The following is a 17,448-nucleotide window of genomic DNA, read 5'->3' as shown; positions in this document are numbered from 1 at the left end:
AGCAGAAACTCCACATTTCCCTCAGAGAAGTAATCCTTAGCCCTAATGTGAAGCTAGCGATGTAGGATAAACTGAATTAGCTTTAATTAGGATAAGCTTTGACTGATGAAACGAAGACAATAAACGCGACTGCATCAAGCTATGGTGTATTTGAGTTCTTCAATTCTTCACTATTGTCATAATAATAAGGTATGCAGTGCTGATTGAGTGCAGACTTTATCACTGTTTAGAATAATATAAATCAATGCATGTCTGCCTCATTCTGTCCAGAAAAATACAATGTTATTAAATGTAGACGTATTTTGCGGGCAGGTAATTGCATTTATCACGGGATTTGTAGTTTTATCACCGAGTACGTGTACCAACACCCCCAGAAAGAACTACAACACACCGAACGAACGCTCTGAGGGCGGCGCAGCAAACACTCTAGAGCTCCGCTTTCGCGATTTGATACTTTTTTGCTACAGTGTAACGTTAATAACTTTCTGCAGCCAGCGTTTCTGGAAATGAACGAGGATAACACTTTTTTTAAGACCTAACTAAATTAAATGTAATACCTCGGGTGAAAATCTGTCAGTTTTTAAGACGTTTTAAGGCCTTAAATTAAAAAAATTAAATTTTAGACATTTTAAGACTTTTTAAGACCCCGCGGGAACCCTGATTATAAATTCTTTAAAAAAAAAATCAACAGTAAATACAATAGAGTGTGATAAATTCTGATAAATGTGGTCTTCATGAATTTAAAAAGCTTGCAGGGTTATGTTTTCATGAGTCATTTCAGTGGCTGTTTTAGATTATGTTCGACTTTCTCCGTAGTGTTTATTCTGAATATAATTCAAATGGGTTTCATATTTTATCACCAGCGTCATCATAGGAATGGCTTGTGCTAGTCTAAACAGTTTTGGAGCGTGCTGGTGGCTATTGGGCTTCAGTCACAGTCATTTTGCTGGTGAACGCGCCCACGGTCATTCGCATGCCACTCACACACAATTAAACTATTGGGCTTCAGTCACAGTCATTTTGCGCAGACCATTAATCCATTCAGTTCGTACAGTTTATAAAAAGCTCAGAATGCACGATGTATTGATTAATAGTCTGCGTCTATGTCTCGGTGTGGCCGCTGAGAGTATCGGCAACATATGAGAAGTGCTGGTACACAAGAAAAAGTGAGGGTACGTAACGTTACCGATTAAAAGATCTACTGCGTGCATACCAGCCCATTTCAAGCACTTCTTCCAATAAAGTTGTGTGAGTTTGACATCTCACAACATTAAAAATGGTTCAAGATCAAATTAAATATGCATATCTTACCTTGACAGTTTCGAGTGTAGTAGGACGTTATGAAGTGGCTGCGGCTGGCTTGCCGACGGCAACCGTTGTGGGGGGTTTTTTCAAATGAGAAGGCGCGAGAAGGCACGACGTCGATCGCATGACGCAATGACTGCACTAGGCAAGTGATTTTAGATTATTAAAAAAAATAATTTTAATGAAGTGCGTGAATATATATATATATATATATATATATGTGTGTGTGTGTGTGTGTGTATATATATATATAAAATAGGGTTAGGCTGTTACCCATAATAGTATTAAAAAACAAAACCAACTGCAAACAATAAAACTTTACAATTCTAAATATAGCCCAAATGTGGCCCACATGGGACCCTCAAATAAACAATAATGGGCAACCTAACTGGGCCCCACAACTTTATCCAAGATGGGGCCCACATTCAGCCCATCAAAGTGCCCACTCTGAGCCCATGCCCAGATGACGCCCATATAGCCCAGATAAAACCCACGTGGGGCCCACATGGACATGTTGGATGGGTTGTGGCCCTCAATTAACTATTTTCCAAATATTTAAATTTTCAAGTAACATTTACCAACCAAAAAAAAGTGAAACTTTGTTGTCAAGTGTATGTGTGAAATTAGTTTGTTTTGATTGACAGGACGCACAGATTTGCTCACATTGCAGTGTAGGGGGTGGAACAAAATTAAGGTTCAAAATATGTGCCCAAGTCTTTGCACAAGATACAAAAAGTCAGTCTTTATTTATATTATTCCTTATTATCTATTAACCCCTAAGAGTCTGAGCTGTTTTGGGGCCTGTCACAGACACGTCAGGTTCCACCCTCCACCAATCACAGCGCACTCCATCCCCAGAGTACTGATCACTATCACCTGCACCTCATCATGGCACTCATCACCAGCACTACAAGACTCACACGCACACAGCACTCCACGTCCGGTCTCGTTCGCATATACGTCTACCTATGCTTACCTCAAGGACTCTCCTATCGATACTACCTGTCTCCAGCGTGTCTGTCTCCTTCCTTCCTTCCTTCCTTCCTTCCTTCCTTCCTTCCTTCCTTCCTTCCTTCCTTCCTTCCTTCCTTCCTTCCTTCCTTCCTTCCTTCCGTCCGTCCGTCCGTCCGTCCGTCCGTCCGTCCGTCCGTCCGTCCGTCCGTCCGTCCGTCCGTCCGTCCGTCCGTCCGTGTCTGCTGTGTGGGTGTGTTCCTGTCCGTCCCTCTGTCCTCCAGCGATCTCCAATCTCCAGCGATCTCCAGTCTCCAGTAACCTCCAGTCTCCAGAAACCTCCAGGCTCCAACGTCATTCCACCTTCAAGACAAAAGACAGTAACTCTCTCTCTCATTTCACCATCCTATCTACCATCAACCGGTTTACTCACCTGCTCCACTTCCCATGCTCTACTGTGGTCAAATAAACTACCATACCTGTTAACATCTGTGTCTGCCTCCTGTCTACTTGTAACAGGGCCCTTGAGAAGTTTTGACATGCTCTGACATTTGTGCTTTTTTCTGTTGCTTATAAAAACATTAATGGCAAAAGTGTAATTATATTGTATTCAACACAAACTGGGCTACCATAATATTTAAGCAACATGTATGTGTTTATGCATGGTTTTTGAAAAAACAACAAAAATTTGTTTTAAAATGAAGGCCTCAAAACACACAATAGATACAGTCATGGCCAAAAGTGTTGGCACCCCTGGTAAATATGACCAAAGATGGCTTAAAAAAAAAAAAAAAAAAAAACGGCATTGTTTATCCTTTTGATCTATCATAAAAATGTTTTTGCAAAAATCTTACCTTTCCTTGAAGTAAAATAATTGGAAGTGGGGGGTAAATCACATTACGAAATAAATGCTTTTCTCCAGAACACGTCAGCCATAATTATTGGCACCCTTTTATTAAATACTTTTTGTAACCTCCTTTTCCCAAGATAACAGCTCTGAGTCTTCTCCTATAATGCCTGATGAGTTTGGAGAACACCTGACAAGAGATTTCAGAGCCCATTCCTCCATTCATAATCTCTCCAGATCCTTCATATTCCCAGCTCCATGTTGGTGCTTCTTCTCTTCAGTTCACCGACTCATTTTCTATAAGGTTCATGTCAGAGAACAGGGATGACTATGGCAGAAGCTTCATTTTGTGCTTAGTGACACATTTTTGTGTTGATTTTGATGTTTGTTCTGGGTCCTTGTCCTGAGGGAAGATTCAGCTACGGCCCATTATAAGATTTCTAGCAAAGGCCATCAGGTTTAGATTTTTTATCTGTTGGTATTTGCTAAAATCCATGAAACCATGTATCTGAACAAGATGTCCAGGACCTCCAGCAAAAACATAGGCCCACAACATTAAAGATCCAGCTTTATTTTTAACTGTGGGCATGGGGTACTTTTTATCCCTGTTTACACCAAACCCCTCTGGTGTGTTTGCTGCTAAAAAGCTCTTTTTATAGTTTCATCTGACACAAGAACCAGGTCACGTTTTAATTTCCAGTCGTGTCTGACAACTGAAAATGATGACATTTGTTTTTGGATGAGCGATTTTTCTTTAATCTCTCCCAAACAACATGTGGTGATATAGGGGTTGTTTGATTTTTTTTTTTTTTAAATGCGTTCTGACCCCAAGACTCAACTAATCTCTGCAATTCTCCATCTGTCACACGTCCTATTCCAGGCAGAATCACAACATCTTTAGTTGATTGGAACTTCTTAATTATTGTCCTGATGGTGGAAATGGGGATTTTCAATACTTTAGCTATTTTCTTACAGCCACTTTCTCTTTTGTGAAGCTCAACAATCTTTTGCTGCACATCAGAACTATATTCTGTGGTTTTACTCATTGTGATGAATGATTAAGGGAATTTGGCCTTTGTGTTTCCTCATATTTATACTCTTTTGAAACAGGGGGTCATGGCTGGACAATTTCATGTTCCTAGTCACCCTGGTGTGCTAAAAATATAAATATTAATGGGAATATACTTCAGAGATAATTAACTCAAACAATTCTAGGGGTGCCAATAATAGTGATACGGGTAACACAAGGGAGTAACGCTCAGAATTGTAGCATTTGTGACAAGTATATCGCTTGTGTGTTCTGAAGACACTGGTAATTAATTTGTAATGAACTTATAACACAAATAAAGTATACTTATAACACAAATAAGATATACTTATAATACAAATAAAGTATACTTATAACACAAAGTATACTTATAGTACAAATAAAGCACATTTAACATCACTAATCAAGCATGTAATTAGTCACTATACTTAAAGCATACAAAGTATACTTAAAGTTGTTCCAATTTAGCACTTATTTAAAACTAAAATATACTTGGTACAAAATTAGTTGTTTCAAAATAGCACACTTCGGCCCGGTTTCACAGACAGGGCTTAGACTAAGCCAGGATTAGGCCTTAGTTCAATTAGGACATTTAAGTAACTTTTATAAACGTGCCCAAGAAAAAAACATTGCTGGTGTGCATCTTGAGACAAAACAATGCCACTGACATATTTTAAGATTTGTCAGTGCAAGATTCTTTCAGTTAAAACAGCTCAAACATGCATTTTAGTCTAGGATTAGCTTAAGCATTGTCTGTGAAACCGGGGGTTCAAGTTAGCTAGTCATTAACACACTTCAAGTATACTGATAATTAGTCTTGCTGCAAGTATACTTAGCATACTTTTTTTCACTAGGGTTAATTCAGTGTTAATGCATGAATAATGTGCCGCACGTCAAAATAAATGCTTCTTTCAGTAGAAGGTGAAATGAAAGTAGCGATTTAAATTTTGGGGTGGCACCCAGTGTGGCCACTCAGATGCCCTGGACACCCCTCTGGCTCCACCACTGTTCAGTGTTGAAGGTCGGTCATGTGCCGGGCGGTTCATAACGTTGGGTGCATTTACAGGAGAACTAAATGACAATGCAATAAATATGCCTTGCTATGTAATTTTTATTATGGGAGAATTTTACTTCACTACTTTGAAAAGCATAGTATCTAGCTTTTTACTCCACTACATTTCTGAAAAAACACCATCCTTGTTATTTTAAAGTGAAGAAATCGAGACCTGCCCCAAGACTCAATAGCAATGTCTGATTTTCATGAATAAATCATTGTCATGAGTCGATTCTTTTAATGAACCATATTTAAATGCCTGTGTGTGTGTGTGTGTGTGTGTGTGTGTGTGTGTGTGTGTGTGTGTGTGTGTGTGTGTGTGTGTGTGTGTGTGTGTGTGTGTGTGTGTGTGTGTGTGTCAGCCAAAAAAGGTATAAATAACCGACAAGTTACTCAAAGTAAAAATTTTATGATTTATTTATTTAATGATAATTATAAAAGTGATTTATATTTTGCAATATTTAATGTAGCCTAAATAATAATAGCAACATTTTTAATAAATACATTTCTTCCAAACGCTCTTCACTGTTAGTAGTTGCAAGGTAAATTGTGGATGTGCTAGAGTGTGTGTATTGGCGTTTTCCAATTTACCTTGTCGTGTATTTACATGCTCGCGGCTGTTTTCAGCTGATTCACCACAGAACCTGTAATGTTCCCAAATCACACGACTGTGTTGAATGCAGATTGTTTCAAAGCAGCTTCAAAGTGCTAACAGGAAAATGATGCAACAGAACTTGATTCGGCTGTACAGCCGCTCTGGAGAAAACACTAGCCGCGTTTCCATTACTCTTCAAATTGCGCAAATTGAAGTTGCGAAATGTAAATACGCCCAATGGAAGCGCGTCAATTTCGCGAAAACTCCCATATATCACAAAAAAGTTTTTACGCTCACATGAGGTGGGTTTTCAGGCATTCCGAAAAAGGCAATTTTCGCAAAACTGCAATGGAAACGGTTTTGTTTTTGAAATGTTTTTTTTGCATTTACAGCTCACCTGCTATGGTGACGCATTGCTGCCACATAAGGCCAACATATTTATTTCCACTCAATTATGTCATATTACTGAGATGTCAGTAATATAGTTGAATATTTAGTGTCCCCAAACTGAGCAAGCCAAAGGCGACCGTGGCAAGGAACCAAAACTCCATCAATGACAGAATGGAGAAAAAAACCTTGGGAGAAACCAGGCTCCGTCAGGGTGCCAGTTCTCCTCTGGTCAATTAACAAGCAGTGTATTATTATTATTCTGGCAACTTTACAGGTCAGAGGTCATATTAGATCGAATATTTGTCCAGTTTGATTGAAATTCACGCCAGAGACGTATTTGTTGAGGATATTGTGTCAATGTGCCGTCACAGAGAGTCTTTGTCTCACATTTATATCATGATATAGTTAATCAATATCACATGATTGACGAGCGCAATATCTGTGTCTGAGCGGGATAAGACCTTTTGCGACCTGCTGTGTGACTAAATTTAGCTAGAGGTCGCAGTGATGCTATTGCTCAAATAATAAGCACTGCTATTTCTGTTGCACAAGACGGACGTGAAATGAAACAACACTACTTGTTTAAGCTGCACAGCGCAGACCATTTATCAGCTCGGACATTAATAGGCAGCGGAGCGCGACCTCAGAACAGGTTTAAACGCGGACTGGTCTCGATCAAAGAGCTGGGATATCCAGTAAGAAGCTTTCAAATTCAGTGCATAATTCTCCGTTATAAACCAAGAACTAGCGGAGATGAAAGCTGACTATGCCCTGTCGATTCAACCTGCTCAATCGGCCAAAAAACACCAGACGAGGTTCGATTAGTGCAGATGATGCGGATCATGCCGCAAATACTAAGCTGACTAACGCTCAACGACGGCCCAACTTTGGCCGACCGTTCGCTGTGTGTGCCAGGGCCCTTAAATTAAGCTGAAGGGCCCTGACTCTCTGCTGAATGATTTGAGCTGTTTTTCCTCACCACAGCCAATTTGAAGCATCTGAAGAAGGGATAAATGTGAGGAAAAGCTCATGACAGCACTGATTTGACTTTCACAAAAGTGATTTCTGTCATCGTCTGCCTTACCTCTCAAGTCATACTACCTGACTCCTGAGTTACTCTGGACATTTGTTCTGCTGAAACCAGTCATGCTGCAGGATCTCCTCCATAGTCGCTCTCTCGGCTGGTTCATGAGCCAGACACCGTGAGATCAAATCCTGGAATTCTGTAAGGTTTCACAAGAGCGCTGGTTATTCACGTATGCACTGAATGTCCAGAAACTAACGTTGTCATGTATCGGTTCTGAAATATGTAGCATGTGTTATGTACAGGATTGTGCTGATACTCAATGTGTTTTTGGTAAGTTCTCTCACCTGCGGATACTCTGGAGTCAAACCTCAGACGGCCATGTTCATTTCTTAAGGGCTGACATCTGCACACCGTTCTGTACATCATAATGCCCAGAGACCAGACTGTTGTCGGCTCCGCCTCATATTCAAAGTCCGCAAAGTATTCAGGTGGGCAGGCAAATCCTGTTCATAAAAAAAAGATATTCAAGTTAAGCAAATATCCATTTCCACAAATCACATCTCATTAGGGCTATGGTAACACAAAAGGCCAACTCACCTATAAATTGACCCTTATAGACACTTTTGACGATTTCTCCGCAGCCAAAGTCTATCAGTTGGACTTGGTTTGTCTCTGTGTTGATCACAAAGTTGTCTAACTTGATGTCACGGTGGAAGACGCCTCTGTCAAGACAGTGCTTGGCTCCGAGCACCGCTTGGTACATCAGAGTACGTGCCTGCGATTCACTCAGCGTTTCTCTCAAGACGAATCTGAACAAGTCTCTGCAGGGTTGTGAATACTCCAGGATGAGGATGAACCGATCTTCCTCCTCAAACCAGTCCAGCATGTGCAGGATGTAGGGGCTTAGCGGAGGCCGATTCAGCAGCAGGTTAAGAGCCACTTCTGCAAACAGTGGCTCAGAAACCCCAGGCTGGAGAAAAGAGGTCAACAAACCATTAGCTGACTTATCATTTAAGATATTTTAAATATATGCATTATGTGCAACTTACAACATCGATATAGCGGTCTGAATACCGTCCTGTTTCACGCTTAGTGATGAATTTGATGGCGACCTGTAAAAGAAAAAGAAGTTATTAAGTGCACTTGATGAAAGCACTGATCTATACGGTTCAGTTGATGAACACAGCAAGAGTGATTGTACCTGCTGGCCATCAGATTTACGGATGCCTTTGCGCACAGTGCCAAAGTATCCTTGTCCAATATCCTCTTCCACTTCATAAAGTTCGGAAAATGGAACTGCAAAAATGCAAACATGTTAATATATGAGATTCATAGACCTGGAGTCTAAATATGCAGGATAATCTTTACAATCATATTTCTTTCAGGAAAATAATGGATTCATTAACATGACACATTATATTGGGAATGCCGGATGAAGGATTAGACATAAGGCATGAGTTTAAATACACAGGCTTACTAAGAAAAACTAGACTAGAACTAGACAAGAGGTGAAATACTCACGGGTAGATGGTCCCGGGAAAGAGACGGTTCTTGGATCTTCGCTTCGCTCTGAATCGGCACCTGGAGATTCTGGAAATGCTAAAGGAGCTGGAAAAAGATCAGTCAGATCCAGCAAAGCCGGTGGCTCAAAGAAGGATGGATCCAGCTGAAGATCAGTCGTATCCTGTGAAGCCGGTGGCTCAAAGAAGGATGGATCCAGCTGAAGATCAGGCGTATCCTGTGAAGCCGGCGGCTCAAAGAAGGATGGATCCAGCTGAAGATCAGGCGTATCCTGTGAAGCCGGCGGCTCAAAGAAGGATGGGTCCAGCTGAAGATCAGGCGTATCCTGTGAAGCCGGTGGCTCAGGTACAGATGGACCCGGCTGCGGATCGGCTGAATCCGTGTGGGGCTGTGGATGAAGTGGAGCCGTCTTCTTGCGCTTTATGAGTTGCACTGCTGCACTTTTTACAGTCCGACACATTTTTCCGAAGAATGTACTGCTGTCTTTCTTCTTAATTTTTGTTTGCTTTTCTAAAAACCCCAAAACAGAAACAGAACAGTTAGAATTTGTCTCCAGATATTATAAATCAAATACTGAGGCTAGATCCCAAGACACAAAAGAACAGGAATAAAATGACAGTAGACCCACCTTCAGCTGGATTTGCGTCACAGTTTGTGGGCTTGATGCTGGACGGGCCCGGCTTTGGATCAGTTTTATCCTGTTGAGCCGCTGACCTGAGGTGGGACGGGCCCGGCTGTGGATCAGCTGGATCTGTGTCAGACGGTGGCTGTAAAGGGACTTCTTCTTTCCCTCGACTTTTTATAGCCAGCCACGAGTTTCTGAAGAATTGAGAAAGGCGACTCTTCTTGCTTTTCGATTGTGTTTCTAAAATAATAATATAAAAGGATTTCTAGTTACTACATTTACTTTAATTAATTAAACATTTGACATTCAACACGAATGCCACAGCAAAAGTAACTTCATAGAATGGACATCTAATTAAATTAAAAGATAAATGTGACCCGTGCTGGCAAAATGAGCACATTTTTAAAAATGAGATTTTCTTAATTTCACATTCTCTATTAAAAAAAATCTACTCTTATTGAATTGCTATTTGGAGCATTGGGGTCTCTAGACGAGGGCTTAATTAACTCATTTTTGTTAAAACCTCAAAATTGATCAATATTTCAATATTTTTCACTTTTTGTGAATGAGTGCCTTTTTGTGAATGAGCCTTAAAATGAGTTATATATATATATATTTCCTGTGTTTAAAAACCTTATGTGTGAAAATATGAATCTGAGCTATATTCACCTGTTGAGCTGTTCTCCATAGCTGCTACAGTAGGAGACAGTGCTCTAGTGTTCATGGTGAAAGCAGATGTCCAGAGTTTGGCTGCTGATCGTGTGAAAGTCTTTTATACTGGCACAGCTCAGAATGTAAGCTCTGAACCTGTGGAATGTAAGATAAAGCTTGACATTAAAGTAGCTTGAGACATCTTCTCTAGACAAATATTGCTGTTCTCTATGAAATCCTTCGTTCTCGCTGGCAGTTCTCTCATGAGCTTGTTCACACTGAAGCAATAGCACTGATGTTCACTCCAAGTCTAGATCGTGTCAAGCACACTGTGATGTCATAGAATGTTAGCCTCGGAATGTAGAATGTTGCTCTTTGATATTTGGGTTTAAAAAATGCTTATTCATAAACAAGTGACATTCCTTGTTTATATGGCAAGCCGTTTTAGCTTAAATTGTTCCAGCTTTACTCGTCGTAATTGCATTTTTACTAGTAATTCCAATTAGAGAGCTCTACAAATACATTTTTACTATTCATATGTCTCCATTGACTTCCATTCATTTTTAATTACAGAGCTCTACAATTCAATTGTTACTAGTAAAAATGCAATAACAGAGCACTCTATTTGAAATAGTTACTAGTAAGCATTCAATTGTAGAGCTCTTTAAATATTATCTTTCAAAATATTGCTATATAGCTATCCAAGTTGTCTAATTGGGCTTTTATTTTGAAGTGTAGGATTTGCTGAGGGAAATGTGTGTAATCGCAAATCTGGGGTCCGTTCTTCGTCGCTAACTCAGTTAGCCGGATTTGATTGTTGACGATTTGGCATGATCTTGGATTGTTTGGTTCTTCGAAGCTCATCCTGGACTTGCTGTCATAGTAACAGGTCCGTGAGCTTAAACCTGCTCGCGAGCAGTTTATTTCATGTAAACAGGATTAGATTGCATCTAAAATCTGTCCCAGCCACTGCTACTTTATTACTAGAGTTCATTACTGAACCAGGGGAAATAATAATAATTTTAAATAATAAAATATACAAATTTTATATTGTATATGTATATGAGAATGTATGTAATATTACAATGTTGTGTATAATACTATAGACAGCCACTTGATTGAGCGATTTATTTGTGATGGAATAATTACTTTATAATTTTATTGGAGGTTTACACACATGTTGTACAGTTAATCTGAGCCGTGCATTAATTTAAGTGATGACGGATATTATGGGATGGCTTGATGCAGCACAGGAGATGCAGAGAATTTGATCTTGACCCTTAAAGGGGTCATATAATGCATTTTTTTTTACAAGTTAATATGATTCTTTAGTGTCTAAATGAAAAGTTTGTAGTATACTTTAATTAAAAATTCTCATTAGTATTGTAAGAAAACACTCATTTTACCTGGTCAAAAACAGCTCTGTTTTCAGCAAGCCATTGTATACGTAGATTCCTCATTCGAGCGATCCACGCCATGATCCACGCAGGCACTAATGATGATTCTATGTATATATATCTATGACCCGGCCGGAATTTTGAATTTACTCACAGGAAGTGATGGCAGTCTGCAGAGCTCAAGCGTTCGTCTGATATGAGGTGATATATTTGCATAAATACCGTTGGGTTTCTCTCAGAAACCGATCGTTTCGTGTCTTAAGACATCAATGTGTTGTCACGAGCCGCGGGGTTTAATTTGAAGTTGTCTGTCCATGTTTTTTTTACTCTAATAGAATTAGACCCCATTGACAAGCATTATATGAGTGACACACAGCAACGGTTGGAGTTAAAAATCTTCATTTGTGTTCTACTGAAGAAACGAAGACACCTACATCTTGGATGCCTTAGGGGTAAGCAGAAAAACATCACATTTTCGTTTTTGGGTGAACTATCCCTTTAATGCAAATGCAATCTTATTAGTAAATGTTACCAAAAATTCTATTGCCTAAAAAAATAAAAATAATATACCTAAATAATGCAAACAAGTTATTGAACAGTATTACTCAGGCTGCATAATAAAGAATCAGAATGCAAGTGCCGTGCATTAAATAGCCTCCGTGCGGACAATAAGGAAATGGTTTTAATCAAACCGTATTGTTGATGGAAATGATACGAGAACAATAAAAGTGCTAGTTATTAAAAATAAGGCTTCTGTGTTTTTGAATAAAATATGTTTAATATTACAGTAATAGTAAACATCTTTAATATTAGTGTAGTCTATTAGGAATAATGTTGCTATTTGAGAGCGCGCGCTGAAGCTGGAGAGAATGAACGAACAACCGTGAACTGAAGCGTTTAGAAGGTTAATTAACAACTAAACCCATCATATATGAGAACAATCAGATATTTATACAAAATAAATATAATATTACAACTTATATTAGCACAAAATCACGCATTGGTGAAGACCTATAACTCCTGTGGATGCTCTTCCCCTGTTTGAGAGCGCGCGTTGAAACTGAAGATGTCCACCGGTACAGTGAAGCACTGCGGGTTATTGACTTAACGAAACGCATCCTATATGACATTAATCAGATGTTTATACTACAAAAACGTAATATTATGACTAGGGATGCACCGAATCCAGATTTTTGGGGTTCGGCCGAATACCGAATCCACTGGTTAAGATTCGGCCGAATCCGAAACCGAATACCGAATCCTACTCCCGTCCGCAGTCCATTATCACAGTAAACACATTAATGAAGTTAACAACGTCCACAGCAGTGTGCTATTGACCAGTTTTGGTCAAGTTTACTAAAGGAAACATTGTCGTGTATGTTCTTCTCGCCGCTATTTCATGATGGTTTATAGAAAAATTACCCCGAGTCGTCCTCTGTCGTTTCAAAGAACAACCCAACGGAGAGCAGGAGGCGCGCGCTAGGGTTGTGCCGACATCAAGATGGAGCGCCACCATCGTGATGCCACGCCCCTGTTGCGAGTCTGCGACACACACTAATCCACTTCTATAGTATTAGTTAAACTATAAACTTAGCAGGAATTGCTCTGTAAATTAAATTGAGAATGTAACTAATGCATATGCGATTTTAAATACTGTAGTCTATGCCAGATAGCCTATATAGCCTACACTTTGAAATCATTTGAGGCTGAAACATCCATAAGCATGCTTGTTTATTTTAGCACTTCCGTCAGTGAAACAACACAGCCTATAAAACAAAAACGATTTTCAGTAAATAATGGTTACCTCAAGAATATATGAAAATTAAATATTAGTTAGAAAAATATTTGATTCATACTATTTCCCCGCAAAGATGCGTCATATAGCCTACCGCTCTGCGCTTTGAGAGGAATGGGACACTGAATATAGCCTACACCTTCTCGAATATCTTCGTCTTCATATGTTCTACTGATGTTGCAAAGCAACACTTGTTCTGAGGAAGGTCTGAAGAGCGGATTTTATCTTCCACAGGGTCAAGACATTTAGGCAATGTGATTATTCACTGCCAGAGAAAACGAAACTAAAATCACCGGCGTGTGTGTGAAATGCGCTATTCAAATAAACCAAACTTGACGTGCCTTAACAAGTTTAATAACAAGAACAAACTGTGTTAAATAAAATTTGAAGTAAAAAGGTATTCGTCCTACAGTGTTTTTTATACTTTCCCACAGTAAAGGATGTGAATAGTTATAATAGACTTAATTATAAGCAAACGAAAGGAAGAAACGTTTATAATCCCCTGCGAATGGGTGCGACGCGAGTGAAGAGTTGGGAAAAGAAACGAGATGTCCATGTCCATTGGGATAAAATGGACTAGGCCTATTGTTAAAATTCACGGAAAATCGAGTGACCATATCCAGATAGCAAAACCGAATGAAAAAGAGCTCTCTGACCATTATTTCCTTTCTAGGCTAAACAAAGCTTTGTGCTTCACTCCTGTGGTTATATTCACGTGAAACAGCATTCACATACAAAACACTGGGTTAGTAAAATAACGAAGTTATTTTTTTTTTTAAAGTAGAAAATAGTATTTATGTAAAGAGATATAGCCTATTAAAATAAAAAGAGCTCAACTCTTAAGTGGAAGGAACCTATTTTTTCCCCCTCACGTGCAACCTAGCGGATGAATCATTATTTGGGTTAATAAAAATAACGAAATTATGGTTTTAAGAGAATAGTATGCTATATACGTAAAGATATATAGTATATTATCTACCTATTTACCTAATTCCGGTTCTTCAAAGCTAACGGATTCAGTGTATTTTCGTTTTGTCATCTTAATTTGGTAATTATTTAAGTATATATATTTTATTTATTTTATTTATATTTTATCTGATCTATAGATCTATAGGCTGTTTGCACGGTAAAATAAAATACTTTTTGGCTGCTGTCTGTAGATTCCTTCATGCACAACTCGTATTCTCTCGGATGTTTCATATGCAAATGTTTTAACAGCGGCTGTTGTTTAGGGTCCTTGTCATCACGAGACAAATCGGCATTGCAAATTGAACGCGTAGCTCAACTTGAATCGCCTTCTTTTGACTTAAAGTATAATGCCACATTTTCTGTTCATGAGTTCCATTTTCACTTTCAACAGCGGCGTCATTAAGTTCGACCAGCGGGGCGCACATAGTGCAAGCCTAGGGTTCGGGTTCGGTGGAAATAAATTCTGAGGTTCGGCAGAAACCGAACCCAGTCAAAAAGCCCAATATTCGGCCGAATCCGAACCCGAACCCTGGATTCGGTGCATCCCTAATTATGACTTACATGTGCTTAAAATGACGCGAATACACAAGCAAACTTGACTGTGCTGGTCAGAATGCGTTGTGGACGCTTCCCACAACAGCGCACTGAAACACAACAACTAAACCCAGAGAATTCACAACGTTTATAACAAAAATATTCTCATTACAGTGTTATGTACAGGACAGTCCCAGTAGTTATTAATACTGTGCATTTCTGTTTGAAATGCGCGCGCTGAAGCTAAAGACCGGTACAATGAAGTGCTTTACTGCATCGTTAGTTAACTCAACCAAACGCATCCTATATGAGATTATATACACAGAATAATAAATATAATATTACAACTTACAATGGCACAAAAGGCTGTGAATGCACAAGCGAACTTGACTGTGCTTGTCATGAAGGTGTAACTCCGTGGGCGCATTCTTCCCTCAACAAACGCGCTGAAACACAACGTTCTTTTACAGCCGTATTCTCATTATCATTTTATGTAGATAATATTAAATATAGATAGTAGATATATATTTAAAAACTGATTCGTAATCCTTAATGGTTTTGAGTAGTTTTGTTGTTTTTAATTGTAAACTTAAATTGCCCATGATAAAATTGCACACTGGGCATTGTTCAAGCTGGGCAAACAATTGTTCATTGTTTGTGGTGAAAACACTTTAAATAATTAATTGATGGTTTCTATTGTTTCATGGTTGCCTTGTGTATTAATTTCCATGTGTTTCTGTGCAATTTTTCTACTTAGAGAAAAGGAAAAGGGACTGTGACTTTCTTGATGCACTGAGGGACATGGAGGATGCTAACCGTCCTGCAGCATGGACAAGAACAGCGTGACCAATATATGCAGCTGTTACTTGAGAGCCAGGCCGAGGAGAGATGAGGAGGCAAGAGTTGGCATTCCACCAGTCAGAAGCGGAAGAAAGCAGACGGCAGCAGAGGGACTTTCAGACCGGGTTTCTGTCTGTTCTTGGACAGTTTGTCCAGTCGTTCAAGAAGTAGCCACAATGACCAGCCGCTTGAATGAAGCATTTGCACTACCACATTTGTACTTCATATATTGCACAGCTCTTGGACAGGTTACTGGAAAATACACTTTTTTTTTAATATATATATATATATATATATATATATATATATATATATATATATATATATATATATATATATATATATATATATATATATATATATATATATATATATATATATATTGTTGTTTTCACATTTTATATTTTCATTTTATTGTTCTAATAATTTATTTGTCTTTGCGCACTTTTATTTAATTTATTTTCATTTTGTAAGAGCTAATCTGTTTAAAATAAAGTCAAATGTGTAAAATGTCACTGTGTCTTTTCATTTCCATGGTAATTTTAGCACTGACGGTAAAGTTTGAAGTGCCGGTTAGAAGTTAACCTTCAACACAAGCTATATTGTAAAGATGTAAACAACATGTAGAGACAAATACTGCTTGTTACCACATTCTAATTATATTAATATAGTGTAGGAAGCAAATAAAAGGGCTGCTGCTCGCAAGTCTTTCTGAATATGCACATAAACATATCTAGAAAACCCAAATATTATATTTTTTAAATGTATAACTATGTGAATGTAGTATAATAACTTATAACCACAACTTAAGTGAAGCCATAAGTGTGGTCCTGCTTCATTTCAAACTTGAGGAAGAAATCTCTAAAATTATACATTTAATGAAGCATATTGTAATACTAGTCATGTAATTATTTTTTTTTTTTTTAATGCTAAGAGATGTTATTGTGATAAGCATCTTATCTATAAAATAATTGCAGTCTAGTACCTAATCTTTCAACCGCTTAATTCAGTCTATTGTTTTCATTCAATTAACTTTTCACACATCTGTCATGAATGACTGAAACCTCATTATCCTTTTATAGAAAATCTTTTGTTTTGGAATTGAGCTATTACAACACATTCAGATTCTGGATTGCCCATCATCCCATTTTGCATTAAAATGGTCAAACCAGGTAAAAGTGTACGTTTAAATAAGCAGTGTTGGTAATGTGTTTAACAACCTGATAAGTCACTTATGACGTTTTATATTTATGGCAAAGCCTTGTAAAAAGAACAATGCTAAAAAATACAACTTGGCTTTAGCTTCCTTATATACAAATGTGTAATATTTATGTATTTTTATACATTTCTATCATATAAACAGTCAGTCTACAATTCTGAGTCTGATACCTTGGTTATGTGTGTTGTCACAAGGACACATTAGCAGCAATCATTTTTAAAAGCATGTAATTCATGCTCTCTCTGCCCAAATGGGGGGTGACTGTTAACAGAATAATGTAAAACCAAAGCGTGATGCAGCAGTAAACTTTTTTTTATTAAAATCAAAAGGTACACTTTAAACAATGTACAACAGGTGTATACAGCATAGAAAATGTCCATTGCAGCCTCTAAAGGTTATTTTTCCCATTAAAAAACAAACAAAACAAAAAACACTCATCTCTATTCTTGTGCCACTGAAGTTTACTACATTGTAGTCAAAAACGTCATTAGACCTGTACATGCGTCGAGACCCTCAGCTTCTACAGTGGATGACAGAGCTCCGTCAGGCTGGTTTAAAGTACTCGTAACCCATTCTTCTCTGAACTCGTCACCATTCATTTCGCAGAGGTTATGCAGAACACAACATGCTATCACCAGGGACTTGACCTTGGGTGTACTGCAGTCATTTCGTTTTAGCAA

The 17,448-nt window shown here is 38.4% G+C and overlaps 1 protein-coding gene across 1 annotated transcript in view; it reads right to left on the bottom strand.

Moving 5' to 3' along the window:
• Window positions 1-7,303: 7,303 nt before the first annotated feature.
• LOC307117103 (uncharacterized protein) overlaps window positions 7,304-17,448 on the bottom strand; it is a gene marked incomplete at both ends in the record, with an annotated part of 204,966 nt that continues 194,821 nt past the window's right edge. The window contains 5 exon segments of the mRNA XM_079801815.1: window positions 7,304-7,413; window positions 7,562-7,720; window positions 7,815-8,187; window positions 8,267-8,329; window positions 8,419-8,513. Of these exon segments, the coding sequence (XP_079657941.1) occupies window positions 7,304-7,413; window positions 7,562-7,720; window positions 7,815-8,187; window positions 8,267-8,329; window positions 8,419-8,513 (800 nt within the window).

This window comes from Gobio gobio (assembly GCF_949357685.1).
Source record: "Gobio gobio genome assembly, chromosome: 1".
Classification (NCBI taxonomy): Eukaryota; Metazoa; Chordata; class Actinopteri; order Cypriniformes; family Gobionidae; genus Gobio; species Gobio gobio.
The sequence above is the reverse complement of the archived record's forward strand: the minus strand, read 5'-3'. Positions and strand labels throughout refer to the sequence as shown.